Below are 15,591 nucleotides of genomic sequence, written 5' to 3'. Positions count from 1 at the left end.
TTCACCTTCTTGGCTTCTGATTTATTGTCTTTGTTTTTGTTCCTTTTTAAAAACCCTTGCCTTATGTCTTAGAATCAAGACTAAGTATTGGTTCCAAGGCAGAAGAGTGGTAAGGGCTGTGCAATGGGGGTTCACACAGCTAGGGAGTAACTGAGACCAGAATTGAACCCAGAATCTCCCATCTCTAGACCTGGATGGGGACTCCAAGGTTTGTTCTGGCTATGGCTATATGATCTTAAGTAGTTTACCTAAGATCCAAGGCTCAATAAATCTCAATAAATAGCAGAGTCTTCCATCCCCAAGTCTAGGCTCTTACCAAACTGACTCTTACCTAATCTCCCACCTCTTTATGTCACCAAGCATCAAAATGGAAACCACAATATTAAATTTTTACATTGATTTTTTTTGTTTCTAAAACCTTTGGCACATGACTCTCATGGTTTTTTCCATCATGAAAATCAACTGATCACTTTGGATCTTCATGTTCCAAAAAGGGCAAAAATTGTGGATAGTTAAGCTTGAGTTCCGCTGGACAGGATTCTGAAGGCGTCTGTGGGAAGGGCTGAATTTCTGGCCTTGGAGGGTGTCGGTTTCCTGGGTGTGAGCCATGACCTCCACTGGGAATACTAATTTCAGGCAAAGGAAGAACTTCCCCCTTCTTCAGTGAAGGGAGTTGATAGACAATGCCAGGTTCTCTAGGTGGAGGCCCATGCCCACATCGACCTTGACCATGGGGTCCATGCCTATGGGGACCATGACCATGATGACCATGCCTATGGGGACCATGGTCATGAGAACCATGCCTATGGGGACCATGGTCATGAGAACCATGCCTATGGGGACCATGGTCATGAGAACCATGCCTATGGGGACCATGGTCATGAGAACCATGCCTATGGGGACCATGGTCATGAGAACCATGCCTATGAGGACCATGCCTATGGGGACCATGACCATGAGGATCATGCTTACATGGACCATGTCCATGAGGACAGGGCTTATGGTGACCATGCTTATGGGACTTATGCCTATGGAAAACATGCCTGTGATTATCATGGCACTCGTCATGGCCAAGTGGGGGAGGGGTTCCTTGAGGATGCTGGACCTCTGGATCATCTTTGACAGGAGAATTATCAGAACTAGGAATGAGTCCATCCTGTGGCCCGCCTATAGAATCTCTGTCTTCCAAAGATTGATGGGTGTGAGGTGGGTGTCCATGCTCATGTGAATGATGATGGTGAAATGGTTCTCGGCATCCTTGACCCAAAGGTCTATGTATTGAATCCAGGTCCTTGGGAAAATGGTGTCTATCCCTATGGAAATGCCCATGATGTTGATGGTGATGTCTTCCACTGCTAGAATTTCTGTGGTCCTGGAAGGAAAGGACACAGCGATGGTCATTCCAATTCTATTCTTTTCTATTTCATTCAATAAGCATTTCACAGAATCACAGATTTTAAGAGCTAGGAGGGATATCACTAGCCATCTAGTTCAATTTATACATGAAAGAAGAGGGAGAGAAACACTACCAGGAATCAGGAGAAGCCTCATATAGGAGGTGACTTTTACTGAGCCTTGAAGGATAAGTGGAAGTGAGCATTCCAGGCTAGGGGACAGGACATCAATGTTAAATTCCAAGACCAGCTAGTCAGCCCATTGATTGGAACATAGAGTGTGTAAAAGGAGGATGCTCAAATCCTTAATCTGAAGACAGAAGCTAGTAGTCTTCTAGTCTTCACTATAGGCTCTACCCACTGGTTTCCATCAGAACTCATAACCTTTAAGACTCCATGAGGTGGGGAGTCATGAAGTCCACTATGATAAAGAGGCCTCACACCCTTCTCCTGGCCCATGTTTAAATGTCATTCCTAGGCCACTGACATTTTCTGGGCAGCTGCCCCTCTCATTTCTCTAGTGATTGGAATAATAAGAGTATTTTTAAGGGTCAGGACTATCAATTCAAAAATTAAAATCCCAGTTTACATCTTAGTCTTACATAACTGTACTCAGTAAGTTTAAGATTCCCTCCCTGGAGCACAAAATAAAATTGATTAGTGAAAGGCACATCATTCTCCCCTCTTAGGCTATGAGCTCCTTGAGGGAAGAGGCTGCTTTTGCTTTTCCCCTATATTCCCAGGGCTTCCTAGAGTGCCTGGTACATAGTAAGTGACTAATAAAATGGATTGATTGTAAAGCTCTTGAAGTAGTCATTAGATGGGGATCAGCATCCAGAGCTGGAAGGGACCTTCTGGATGACCGAGTCCAACTGCCACTGTTGACAGGGACTGAACAGAGAGAGGCCCAGAGAGAAGCAGGAGGCCCTAGTTTCATATTTATTCCAAACCTATTGGGGTTACTTTGATCCAATTAAAATGGTGAAAGAAAAATTAGGGTGCTGGCTCCTTTAAGAAACAGAAGCAAATATTTACAGTTTTATTTGGGGGGTTGGGTTTTATATATGTGTATTCTCTTACCACAATGACTAATATGAAAGTATGTTAATACATGTATGAAGCAGATCAAATGGCATACCATCTCTGGGAGGGGACTGTGTAATTGGAAGTTACCCTGAAAACTGCATTTCCCAGGAGCCCACTGACTTCCTATCATTATGTACTTCCTTTAGACAGAGGGATAAATTCAGTGGGGTTGCTGATCTTTCCCTCTTTGCTTCCTGAATTGTGACCATGTGGTAAGCAGGGTTTTTGAACAGGTTGATTAGCCATGGACACGTGTTTTTTATTTTGTTACCTTTTTATTTCTTTATTTCTAATGATCATTAATAAATCTTTTAAAATATAATATTTGAAATGATGATATATTAATTTTAATTTTACAGGGGGGAGGAAAGGGAGGGAAGGAGACAATTTGGATCTTATAATTTTGAGAAACATGTTGAAAGTTATTCCATGCAATTGGGAAAATGAAATATCTGAATAAAAACAAAAAGAAAAAAAACAGAAGAGACTGATAGCCTAGGTTGGAGAACTCAGTGGGTACGTCTTCCAGGCAGGAGAAAACAGAGAAGAAAATGCCAAGCAAATCATGGACTATCTAGGAAAGAGAAAATGGCTTCCCCAAGTCCCTTCCGGCAAACATCTCCCAAACCTGCATCTCCACAGGGATGGCAGGTAACCAGTCCTGTTACCCTTCACTCTCTCTCTTTGTGTGGCCCAGGTGTTGGCTCTCTCTTGGACCTGTGCTATCTATGACTCTCTTCCTTTGTGTTACCAAATCGTGTCTGTTGCACCTGAAGGTAGTGGAATGGACCCTAAAGAAGTACTTCTAGAATCCTGGTTCTGACTTGTACTAGATAGACATTTAATGTCTCTGGTCCTCCATGTCTTCACCTTCAAAATGAGGGAGTTGGTACTCCAACTGACTTTGGGAGCTCCTTCCATCTCTGATCCATGATCATAGAACCACTTCAACCTTTTATGACTATCTCCCTTGATACCCCACTAGTTTTCCTTACCACCAATAGTCCCCTAGGAAGTCTTCCTAGCCCCCTCTCTCCCTTCTCCAATCTAGCATTCAAAACTGTACTCAAATTCATTCTTCTTATGTAGAGTATTGGCCATGTCACTCCCCTGCTCACCAATCTGCATTGGCTCCCCATTACCTCCTCAATAAAGTTGTAGCCCTTTTGTCTGGCACCCAAGGTGCTCTGCCCTGGCACTATCCCATCTTTCTAGTAATGGACACAGAAAGAGACTCATCTGAGATGTGTATAAAAACCCCACTGGCATGACCCCATCTCAGAAGAAGACAATTTTCGGCAAGGCACACACCTCCACATCGAAGATTTCACAGTCTACGGTAAGAAGATCTGGGTTGTTCAAGTCAGAATTCCCCAAGTTATACACAAAGTCTGCCCGACAAAATCCAAAGACCTGCAAAGGAAAAAGAAATGGGTAACCGAGGGTGAGTCCAGGGTAATATGCCTGCCAACAGGAGATCATAGGTATATGTGTGCGTGTGTGACAGTGAGTATGAATATGTGTGCAAGTATCTGTGTATGAGCATGTGTGAGTCAATGTGTGTATATGTTGGTGTGTTTGTGTATGAGTATATTGTAGGAGTGTGTGTGCGCGAGTGTATGGGAGAGTGTGTGCAAGTATTTGTGTGAGTGTGAAGGTGTGTGTAAGTGCGAGTGGATGGGAGGGTGAGATCCCAGGTTCAGTCCCTAACCCTGTGAGCAGGATCCTTGGCTCTCCATTGGGGAAAAAGCCAAGAAAGGAGACTTCCCTCCACCATGCAGACCACAGGACCCAAGTTGGAAATGCCAGCTATTTGTTCATCACCAGAAAGTTGGGAGGAAGAGGCAGAGCCAGAGCAGGCAGTCCCATGGCTGCTCTTCCTCATAGAGGGTGAAGGCTTCTCCTACACTTACCGGGCAGGACCTGGAGAAGGGGGGCAGTGGGGCTTCTGTGGAGTGGTTCCTTATGCTAAAATCCACGTACAATCCAGATCTTTCTCCTCCTCTCTGAAACAGAGAAACCCCATGAGCTCCAGGAAAACAAACCCAAGTCACTGGCTGCCCCATTCTTCAGCTCCATCCCCAGGGCCCAGAAGTTACAAGCACACCCATATCTCCTTCAGAGCCCAGGGCCACAGTCTCCTGGCTTCATCTTCTTCCCTTTCCAAGTCCCTCCTCTCTTCCTTATCTTAAAAAAGATATTTAATGTGCATTAAAATATCTGTCAATAAGGTGATTCCTTTGTGTGAACTGTCCATGTGCTCTGAGCCACTCATCCCTCTACAGATAAATGCTGTAGATGACCCTGACTTAGAGACATATTCCTCAGAGATTATGGAATCGTAGGATCTCAGAGCCACTTTGGGACCTCTGGCCATCCCATACAGGACCAAAAATCCCTTCTCTGATATCCTGAACAGGTTGCTATTGGCTTCTACTTGAAGCCTGTGGATGAGAGAGAGCCAACTATCTGCCCAGGCAGCCCTTTCCATTTTCAGACACTTAAATGATTAAGAAGACTTTCCTGACATTGAGCCTCATTGCTGTTGGATGTGACAGTTCTTCAAATTCTCTCTCAGTCATCACATACCCCCTGAGATTTCTCTTCTCCAAACTAAGTATCCCCAGTTCCTTCAGCCAATGTCTATCCCCACTTTCCTTATTTAGGCATACCCCGCTGTTCTAGGTATGCTCTGACCAGGACAGAGGACAAATGGACCAAGAGTACTTCTTGGGCATTAGAACTCTGAATGCAACCCAAAGTTACATCATTTGAGGAAAAGGGTGGCTCCCATATAACACTATTAACCCACATCAAAACTTATCTTTTCCATAAAAATTTTAGCCTTGACTTTTCTCTGTCTCTCATCACCATCTTGTTCTTTTGAAATTAATTTTTTTCTAGTCCAAGTCTCTTGCATGCAAGCCAATTACAATTCATCTTATTAGATCTGCCGCTGTCATTCTATGCTGCAATAATGCTTTGGGTTTCTGAGTCTGTTATTTAGCAGTGTTTATTTTTCTCCCAGCTCTGGGTCATCTGTAGATCCTGGAAGGGCATATCCACAAAGAGGGCATATCTGTCAATTTTGCACCCTGCCCCTTGGTCCCTCTCAACACTGGAACTCTATTTGGAGGCATATTACAGACTTACCACTTGCACAACTCTCTCAACTTTGACCACCTGGAAAGAGGAGGCACTGGCATCATTCTCCTTGTACTGCTTGAGTGCTTCCTCTGCCTGACTTCTATACTGTTCTTTATTGTCTAAGTAGTCAATAATGACAGGAGGAGGACTGCGGTTGGTTAGTGCAGAAGAAACTGTGGGAAAAAAAAAAGATGGAACCCAACAATGTAAATGGAAAGAATAACCTCCAAAATGAAAACGAGATTTTGGAATGGCCAAGCTTGGTCCTGATAGGGGGAAAAAAAGTGTAAGAAGCACCTCTCTCTCTTCCTTGCAGAGGTGGGGGATTATGAAGCAAACTGAGGGTTTATTCATTTCACTTATTTGCTTTCTCTTTTTTTCTCATTCATGATGTTTATTTTTTGTTATTAGGAATTGCTCCTAGGTAGAGGATAGGGATGGATATGTAAGAAAATATTGGTAATCTGGATTTGCTGTAAAAGCTGGGTTTTTTTATTCACTTTATTATACAAAATTTCACAGCCCTTTGCTTTCCAGAGCTGCATCCTCACTCCCAGCATTCTTTCATTTCACACCAAGCCAGGCTGCAGCCCTGACCACCTTCCCTTGGCCCTCAGAGATGGAAAGACCAGGAATCCCTGCTGGCACTTAGAACCCTGCAGTTACTAAGCCATACAAGTGGAGACAAGTCACCAGCACTGAGTCTCTCCCCAGAGAGCCCAGTGTGACCAAAGTCCAGGTAGGGGACAAAAGCAGGGAGAAGCAACAACTTCCTTTCACTGCCTCTCAGAGCTGGGTTGGAGAGGTCCTATCCATGGGCAGCAGATAGCAAGGAAGGTCTGATCACAGACCAGATAAACCAGGCTTTTCTCCTTCCCTCTTTCTACTCCATTCTCCAGGCTGATTGACTCTAGTCCATAGTCCTCAAGTTCTTGTCACTTGCCCCAACTTGGGTTAGTCAACATCATTTTCAGATTCTCCACTAGGTTGGATAGCTGCAGTGAACTATGCATGCCTTTCCCACAATACCCAAAAGACAAGGCAATTCACAGTTAATGTGTCCATGCTTTGGTTTGTTTATCTCGGCTCATTTTGTTTTCCTGAAGGAAAATGTAAGCTCCTCGAGGGCAGGGATTATTTCATTTTTCTTTGGATCCCCAGAATTCAGAGCTTTGCCTAAATAATTGTAACTGAGTTGGACAATAAGTATCTATTAAATGTTTATCATGCCTATGCCCTGGGCCAAGCTCTAGTGACACAAGAGAAACATGCATTCATCCCTGCCCTCAGGGAACTTATGTTCTAATGGGGGAACAAATAAATAGTACAAGGTATATTCAGTGTAAATGCAGGGTGATGGTAGAGGGAAGGTCCTAGGGTTGGGCATAACCAGGAAAGGCCTCCTGGAGAAGGAGGGATTGGAGCTAAGTCTTGAATGAAGCTAAGGAGAAGAGGGAGGGCATTCAGGCATGGCGGTCAACCAATGGAATGTGGTGCATGAGAAATAGCAAAGAGGTCAATATAGCTGGAATGTATAGGATATGGAAAGGTGTAAGGTATAAAAAGACCAGGGCAGCTAGGGTGACACCACAGTGGATAGAACCCAGGACTGGGAATCAGGAAGACTCATATTCCTGAGTTCAAACCTAGCCTCAGACACTTCCTAGCTATGTGACCTTGGATAAGTCACTTAACCTTGTTTGCCTCAATTTCCTTATCTGTCAAATGAATCAGAAAAGGAAATGGCAAACCACTCCTGGATCTTGGCCAAGAAAACCCCAAATGCAATCACCAAGAGTCCGATGCAATTAAACAACGACAAGAAGAGTGGAAAATAGGAAAGAGTCAAGTTGTAAAAGGCTTCAAAAGCCACACAAGATTTTTTGTGTTTGGACCTAAAGGGTCCTAGGGAGTCATTAGAGCTCAGTGAGCAGGTGAGTGAGAGGTGCTTCAAGAACATTACATGGACAGGGGATTGGAGGAGGAAGTACCCTGAGTCAGGGAGACCAGTGGGAAAGCTATCTTTCCAGCTGGAAGGTATTGTGGCACTGAACTTGGCTAGCAGCTGTGTGAGGGGAGAGAAGGGGGTGTGTCAGAGGGAGATGAAAGTAGACCTAACAAAATTAGAGAACAGATTGGATGTGTGGTGAATGAGAGGCTTGGGCAATGGCAAGAGCAGTGCCCTCAACAATAGTAAGAAAATTTGGAAGAGGGAAAGGTTTGGGGCTGGGAGGAACCAGGAGTTCTGCTTTGGACATATTGCATTTGAGTTTTCTATGGACATCCAATTGGAGATGTCCAAGGGGCAGTTGGTAAATGAGCAGCTCAGGAGAGCTGATGGGGAATCATATGCAAAGATGATCATTAAACTTGTGAGAGCTAAAGATATTATCAACTGAGATAGTATAAAAGGAGAAAAAAAAGAGTACGTAGAACAAAGTCTTGGGGATGCCCAAAGTTTTCAGACATGACCTGTGTCAATGTGGTGTCTAGAGGTCACTGGACTTGTAGCTTGGCGGGATTTGACTCCCCTTGCCTCCAGAAGGCTCTCCCAGTATATCACACCCTCCTTCAGAGGATTGAACTCCAGACCTTCAGCTTTCGAGACTGATTTGCTACCTACTGCGCCAAATCCTAAAGTCTATTGTTAGTCCGAGATCAGTTAGACTGAGATCAGTGAAGTAAGACTTTCCCTCAGGGAGGAATTCTCATGTGACAAGGTCAAACCTGGGGTTTCTACCTCCAAACTAAATCAACTGGGGATCACCAAATCCCTCCAAGCTATAAGTCTGGGGACCTCTAGATTCTATGTTGACACCTGGAAGAAGATTCAGCAAAGGACACCAAACAGGAATGATCAGAGAGATGGGAGGAGAACCAGGAGGGACCAACACCATGAAAACCCAGAGGGGAGAGAGCATCCAGGAGGTGAGTGCCAACGGCTGCAGAGATGTCAAAGAAGAATGTGGATTAAGAAAACTGTCACTTTGTCAATTAAGGGAGCATGGGAAACTTTGGAGAGATAAAGTTCAGTTGAATCATGAGGTCCAGAGCAAATTATAGAGGGTTTAGGACAGAGGGAGAGGAGAAGGGAAGGCAATGAGTGAAGACAGCTTTCTCAAGGGGCAGAGTGGATAAGGGGCTCAGAGAATGACCATAGCAGGGATGATTGTTGATCAGTCATTTCAATCATGTCTCACTCTTCAAGAGTGCCTGACCAGAGCAGAAATGAAGGGGAAAATCTCTTGACAGAGAGACAGTGTGGTGCAGTGAATAGAGCAGGGCTTGGACACAGGAAGACCTGGGATTGAGTCTTGGCTCTGGCTTTCTGTTTTTAAACAAGTCATCAAATCTCTGAAGACCTCATTTCCTCACCTGTGAAGTGAAAAGACTGAATGTAACTCTTTTCTAGCCCTAAATTTATGTGTTTTCTTGCAAACGTTTAGCTATATCATCAACTTTTATTAACTGAATCCCAATTTAAATACTAGGGAAGAGTTTCTGATTTAAAGGAATCCAGCACCCAAGTTTAGGGTTGTTTTTTGTTTTTGAGTGAAGGTGCTTGTGTGTGTGTGTGTGTGTGTGTGTGTGTGTGTGTGTGTGTGATCTTTGCATTAATTCAGCTTTTCCTCTATCAAGTTTTTCTTGGTGGGAAAGGGTCATTCTCCTTCCCTCCATCTGGAACCTGAAGATAAGCCTGCTATCACAGAATCCCATCTTCCCCTGGTCTACCAGGCAGCCCACAGAACCTACCAGAGCTTATTGTGCAATTGAATCCAATCATCTTATCCCACTCAGGCTCCCCAGAGGTGTTTGTGTGGGTGACGGCCACCACTTTGCATTTCCCAATGACCTGGAAGAAGGAGGAGGTGGAGCTCACTTCACTGCTTAGATTTTTGCTCAAATTTTCATCAAGCCCTTCTTACATACCTTCCTTAGCTATGTGATTCTAGACTCAGCCTCAGTTCCTTCATCTGTAAAATGGGGAAAATAATATCCCTACCTCCCAGATTATTGTAAGGATCAAACAAGATAAAATATATAAAACACACTGCAAATCTCAAAGCTGAATGTAAACAATAACTATGATTACAACTAAACCTCTGGCAAGGTCAGCACACATCTCCCAGGGTTATTATAATCCTGAAAGGTTTCTTGAGGGCTGTTAGAGAGGGAGGGATTTATTTTTTAAGCACCTACTATGTGCATTTTACAAATGTAATCCCATTTGATCTTCCCAATTCTGAGAGGTCAGTGCTACTATTATTATCACTCCAAATTGAAGCAGGAAGAGATTTAGTGTCTTGCAGAGGGTCACTCAGTAAGAGTCTGGGACTGGATTTGAATTCAGGTTTTCCTGTCTCTGGGTCTGGCTGTCTTCCTAACTGAGCTATCCAGCTGCTTCTAGGCAAGCCGGGTGCTGGAGTCAGCTTGAACTGAATAGTAAAACTTGTTAAATTTTTCAGTGTGAACATTTTCACCCCAGAAATCCCCACAAATCAGGGATTTGTTTATTATTTATTATTTTTAATATTTTAATTTAAATGTGTTAATTTGTTATTTTATTGATGATCTAGACTTTTAAAATGGTGCTGAAAATGTTAATAATTCAGCTTAAACCTAAAAGTTTGTTCTGTGTACATTTTGGGAGCTGGTTGTTAAACATTTACCAGGACATCATTGACTATAAGAAAATACTCAGAAGATAAAGGCTACCCTCTGTCCCAAACATTTTAAAAAGGATGTTCAACTTCCAGTCTGAACACCACTGTTTTTCTTTCTGAAAATAAAATGTCAAATTTAGAGGAATGATCTTGTCTTGATGGAAGGGTATGTGGGTCAATGATTAACGATCAGTTCCCACCAAAAAAATTGTACCCACAACACATGTCTAAGTTTAATTTGTATCATTAGCATTTTCTCCATCACTTTTTAAACGTCTAGACAATCAAGAAGAGAGTCAACCAAAACCTGGTTTGTATCATTTAAGGATAAATACTCCCACTAGACATTTAGCGATTGCCTCTCCCAAGCTGGGAGCTGCCTCTGATATACCCTTGGATGCATCTTGGAGAAGGGGACCATGAGTCTCATGAATGAATGACCAGAGCAGCATCTGGGGTTGAGATCACTACAAGTGACAAGAGGCAGTCTTGGCCCAAAGACTGCCATACCAAGGGACATTTGAGGCAAGGTAAGGATCCTCTGGGACTCTTAGACCAACCTGGAGTTCCAGGTTGTGGCTGGCATGGAGGGACCTGGTGCCAGCACTTCTCTTTCTTCCCCCCAAGAGCCTCATGCGGGTCTGGGGCTCTGAAGATGACAAATGCAGGTCCAGAGGCTGATTGTCCCATGTCAAATGGAGGATTTTCCATCCAAACCATGGCGAGTCCAAGAAGGACCATTTAAATAATCTGGACTATTGTTCTCTGTTGTTCTCACACATTATTAGGCAGAAGAGAACCCCAGGAATAGCTGAGTGCCCTAAAAAGGTGAGGATTGCCTCTTCCTAAGCATCCTAAGAGAAAAGGCTCAGAGCCAGTCTACTTACAACTCCAGATGGTCGCCTGCCCAGTTCTGGCTGGCATTCCTCCCAGTGTATCCTAGACAAGACAGAGCAGTCTGTTTCCATCACATCCAGAACCAAATAATGGATAACTGCAGATTCCTGAGCAGAGACAAGAAAACAAACCCTGTCCAATCTCATAAGCATTTGCTATATGCCTACTCTGTGCCAGATACTTCACAAGGCGCTGGGGATAAAAAGAGGAGGCTGAAATAATGTTTGCCCTCAAGGTGCTCACATTCTATCATAGAAGACAATTAATTAAGCAATAAGCATTTGTTAAGCACCCACTATATGCTGTATACCAAACAGGGTGCTAGGTACCGGAGAAACAAAGGCAAAAATCAAATAGTCCCTATTCTCAAGAAGCTTGCATTCTATTTGGAAAGACAGTCATCAATAAACATTTATTAAGCACTTACTGTGTCCCAGGCATTATTCAAGAGACTGGGGATCTACAGAAAAATAAATAGTCCCTGCCCTCAAGGATCTTACATTCTCCAGGAAAATAACTGATATTTATGTAAAGCTTTTAAAAATTGTGGAGACTTTCCCCACAAACAACCTTGGGAGATAGATGGTAGAAATATGATTCTAGCCGAGCCTTGCTTTTGGAGGACAAGAGCAAAACTCCTTTCTGGTACCCCGTGTCTTACTTCTGAAATTCACTGCTTTGTGGTCCTTTGGGTAAAGGTCTTAGTAAAGATTCTACACCAAGGGTTCTTAACTATGTTTGACTCATGGACCATGCTTTGGAGGACTTCTCAGCCTGATGCTTGTTGACCACAGCCAGTATTAAAGAAAAGGCCATATTTCAGTTAGAAGACAGGGAAAATAAAGATGCCATTCTTCCCTCCTAAGTTCATAGACCACCCTGAAATCTCTGGAAACTTAACCCCAATTAAGAATTCCTCCTCTAAGTCAAGGGGAAACTGAGGGAGTCAGCAGCTTAAGATGGGTCCCACTTACCCAGGCTGAAGCAGAGTCTGCCTGGTCCTGAACTCGGGATACTCTCAGGCATCTACCCAAACCCCCAGATGTTAAGGTCTTTCCATCAAAACAGAGTTCTAATACCACCTCCCATAAGAGGCTTTCCCAAGAGCCTCCTCCCCGAAATTAAGAGACAGAATGTGATCGTGGGTATGGCACTAGAATTAGTCAAAAATTGGGTTTGAAGGAGCTAGGTGGCTCAGTGGAAAGAGAACCAGGCCTGAAAATGTGAGGTCTTGGATCTAAAGCTGGTCTTAGACACTTCCTAGCTCTGTGACCCTGGACAAGTCTCTTAGCCCCAATTGGCTAGCCCTTATAGCTCTTAATTAGTATCAATTCTCAGACAGAAGATGAGGGTTTAAAAAAACTGCATTTAGGATCACTGACACAGACATTGGCTAGCAAGACAAGAATGAGATGGATTGGTTTCTATGATCTCTAAACTCCTTCCCTACCAGCTCTGAATCTATGTTCCTAAGATCTTGTATTTACTTTGTGTAGATACTTAAATATATGCTAGATGGGTGGGTGGATAGATATATAGAAAGATGGAATGATAAATGGATAGATGGTGTTGATAACCATATAGGCATATGGATAGATGGATGGATGGGTAGATAGATAGATAGATAGATAGATAGATAGATAGATAGATAGATAGATAGATAGATAGACGGACAGACAGACAGACATAGAGAAGGGAATGGAAGAGGACAGAAGAAGGAAGGGTAATTGAAGGGAATAAGTGGTAAAAAGAATGGAAAGATAGGAGGAAGCTAGGTTTTGAAGAGTTTTGAATGCCAAATAGAGCATTTTCTATTTACTCTTTGAGGCAATAGGGAACCATCAGAACTTAATGAATAGTGAGCATTACTTTAGGAAAGTCACTTTGGTGACTGAATGGAAAATAAACTGGAGTGAGGAGATTCTTGGGTCATGAATGATAGAGGGAGAACCTAGAATGCTCAAATCATTGGTCTATGAAGTCATAAAGTCAGTGTTTCACCCAAGTCACTTAACCCCATTTGCCTTACCCTTCTGTCTTAGAGGCATTAAAAATGAGGATTTAAAAAAAAAAACAATTCCAATTGGGGAATGGCTGAGCAAATTGTGTTACATGTTGGTGATGAAATACTATTGTGCTATAAGAGATGGTAATCAAGATGATTCCAGAAAAAAACTCAAAAGACCTGCATGAACTGATGCAGGCAAAATAAGCAAAACCAGGAGAACACAGTAACACAGTATTGAACACAGTAACAGCAAAATTGAATGACGATCAACTTTGAAAGTCATAGCTACTCTCAACAATGCAGCAATCTGGGGCAATCCTGAAAAACTTATGACAGGGACTGCTACCCACCTCCAGAAGAAGAAATGTTAGAGTCAGATGCATGCAGCTTAAAGCACTATCCTTCACCACAGTGTATTTGTGGTTTTATTTGAGGGTTTGGGTTTGGTATGAGTTTACCCTCACAACAATGACCAATATGGAAGTGTGTTTTGCATGATAATAAAAATAAAGAACCTGATTTAGGGGAGAAAGACCTTGGATTTAATCACATCTTTGACACTTATTATCTATTGAACTCTGAGCAAATTAGACTGTCTTGGCCTCCATTTCCTCATCCATAAAATGGGGATCATAATACCATTAGCAACTATGCTTTAGGGATAATTATTATGAGGCTCAAATGAAATCATGGCTACAAAGCAAACTTTAACATATTACATAAATATTAACCATCTTATTAGCAGGAATGTTGGTCTGCAGTAAATATTGATTAACTAGTATTTGAACAAACATGGATAACAAACAGCGATTTGAGAACAGAAAGATTACTAAATCGCTCATACATACCCTTTGATCTAGCCATCCTGTCAGAGCATATATCAAAAGGTCAAGGACAGGGAAAAAAGACCTCATGTTTATCCAAATGGTCTGAGCAGTACTTTTTGTGGGAACAAAGAACAAGAATCAAGTAGGGACGAATTCCCCTTTAGGGAATGGCCAATGACTATAATAGATTGAATATTTCTGTACTATTAGGAAAAAACACATCAGAAGTATTAAGGGAAATGTGGATAGAGATCTCTAGGTCTCAGTTTTGCTGCCTATAAAATGAAGGAGTTGAGCTGGAGGACTTCTAAGGTTCCTTCTATCTTGAGGGCCAGACATCGTGGGCAGCATTGCTACCAAGGTGTTCAAAAGCACCATTCCTTCCTGTCTTATTTCTTGCCCAACCTCTCTGAGTGACTAGAAGACTCTAAGTTGTGGGTGCTGACCCATATCAGTAGAAGGATTTTTGTCACCCAGAAATGTCCTGTATCCACGAGGCCACAGGTCCAGTCCTTGTGCCTATCAACTAAATTAAATGGAATCGCCATTCCTAAAGTAACTGAATTGGAAGAAGCAGTGTTCCTCAATAGTGAAAGCCATCCTTCCAACACACACACACACACACACACACCCCTATATCTCCCACCCTCTTGGATGTATAACTGAGACTCATTTAGTCTGTAGGACCATTCCTCACCTCTTCGCGAACATGAGTGTGGGCATCGGCAACCCGCAGAAGATCAAAGACGTAGCCATCCTTTCGATGGACATTGATCAGATTCAGGATTTCCCCAGCTTTGGGCTCAGCTGCCTTGCAATCTGCAGGACTCAAGGAACTTGAAGGCTCTGCCAAGGCCAGGCCAAGCAGCAGGATCGCCAACACCCGCATTATGTTAAAGCATGGAAACCCTCCTCTCGCTATGAGCCACAAGAGAAGAGGAGGTTAGGCAGAATTTATGAGACAATCTCTTAGGATTAAAAAAAAATCAGTGGATTCCTACAAAAGGGGCACTTTTGTACATTTCAGTTATGTAATCTGGGAAGTGACCTTGATCCCCAGTTAAGATAGGGGAGAGCCAGTAAATGATTAGTTGCTTTTGAAGAAAAGTGAAGACTTGTCCTCAGTGTTGGGTGAAATTATACCTTGGCTTGAAATGACATCTTTCTAGTAGACAGCATTAGGGAAGTAATCTGAAAAAAGATAACCCCATAACCAGCAGCTGGATCTTCGTGCTAAAGGGATTCCCTACAGGATAAGTGTGAGTTTAGATAGTCCAGCTGGGCTTCTCAAGTTGGCCACACTATGGAGAGATTGGAGATTCACACCTGCACCATGAGCCTCCCACATAAATGGTTGTTTTTGTTGAAGTCCTTGTGACTTTTAGACCTGATGTGGGTGGATGTTTGTGCCTACGTGAAATGAGCAAGTTGTATTTATTTTACAAATTCCTCTCTTTACCTCACAGAATGTTCTGGGGAAGTCAAATTGATATTAAGTGAAATTAGATAGGCATTTTCTTTTATATGAATTTTATTTAGCATCCCCAATTTCATGGCACACACTAGTG

General features: G+C 42.8%; 1 protein-coding gene across 1 annotated transcript; it reads right to left on the bottom strand.

Moving 5' to 3' along the window:
* Window positions 1-382: 382 nt before the first annotated feature.
* Window positions 383-15,014, bottom strand: HRG (histidine rich glycoprotein). The gene is made up of 7 exons (XM_007502368.3): window positions 14,721-15,014; window positions 11,179-11,295; window positions 9,381-9,480; window positions 5,634-5,800; window positions 4,394-4,486; window positions 3,792-3,893; window positions 383-1,372 (listed from the first exon to the last, which is right to left on the bottom strand). Exons 1-7 carry the CDS (start codon window positions 14,910-14,912, stop codon window positions 467-469), a joined length of 1,677 nt encoding a protein of 558 aa, XP_007502430.2. The 5' UTR covers window positions 14,913-15,014; the 3' UTR covers window positions 383-466.
* Window positions 15,015-15,591: the final 577 nt, after the last annotated feature.

This window comes from Monodelphis domestica, chromosome 8 (genome assembly GCF_027887165.1).
Source record: "Monodelphis domestica isolate mMonDom1 chromosome 8, mMonDom1.pri, whole genome shotgun sequence".
In the NCBI taxonomy this organism is placed as follows: Eukaryota; Metazoa; Chordata; class Mammalia; order Didelphimorphia; family Didelphidae; genus Monodelphis; species Monodelphis domestica.
The sequence above is the reverse complement of the archived record's forward strand: the minus strand, read 5'-3'. Positions and strand labels throughout refer to the sequence as shown.

Bases quoted from the DNA above. Each gene is read 5' to 3' on its own strand.
- HRG (XM_007502368.3), bottom strand. From the start codon at position 14,912: ATGCGGGTGTTGGCGATCCTGCTGCTTGGCCTGGCCTTGGCAGAGCCT. The intron at 5,801-9,380 runs GTAGGTTCTGTG...TTTTTCCCACAG, and splicing joins CAATTGCACAATAAGCTCTG to TTTCTTCTGCACTAACCAAC. The intron at 3,894-4,393 runs GTAAGTGTAGGA...TTTCCTTTGCAG, and splicing joins CCTTCTCCAGGTCCTGCCCG to GTCTTTGGATTTTGTCGGGC.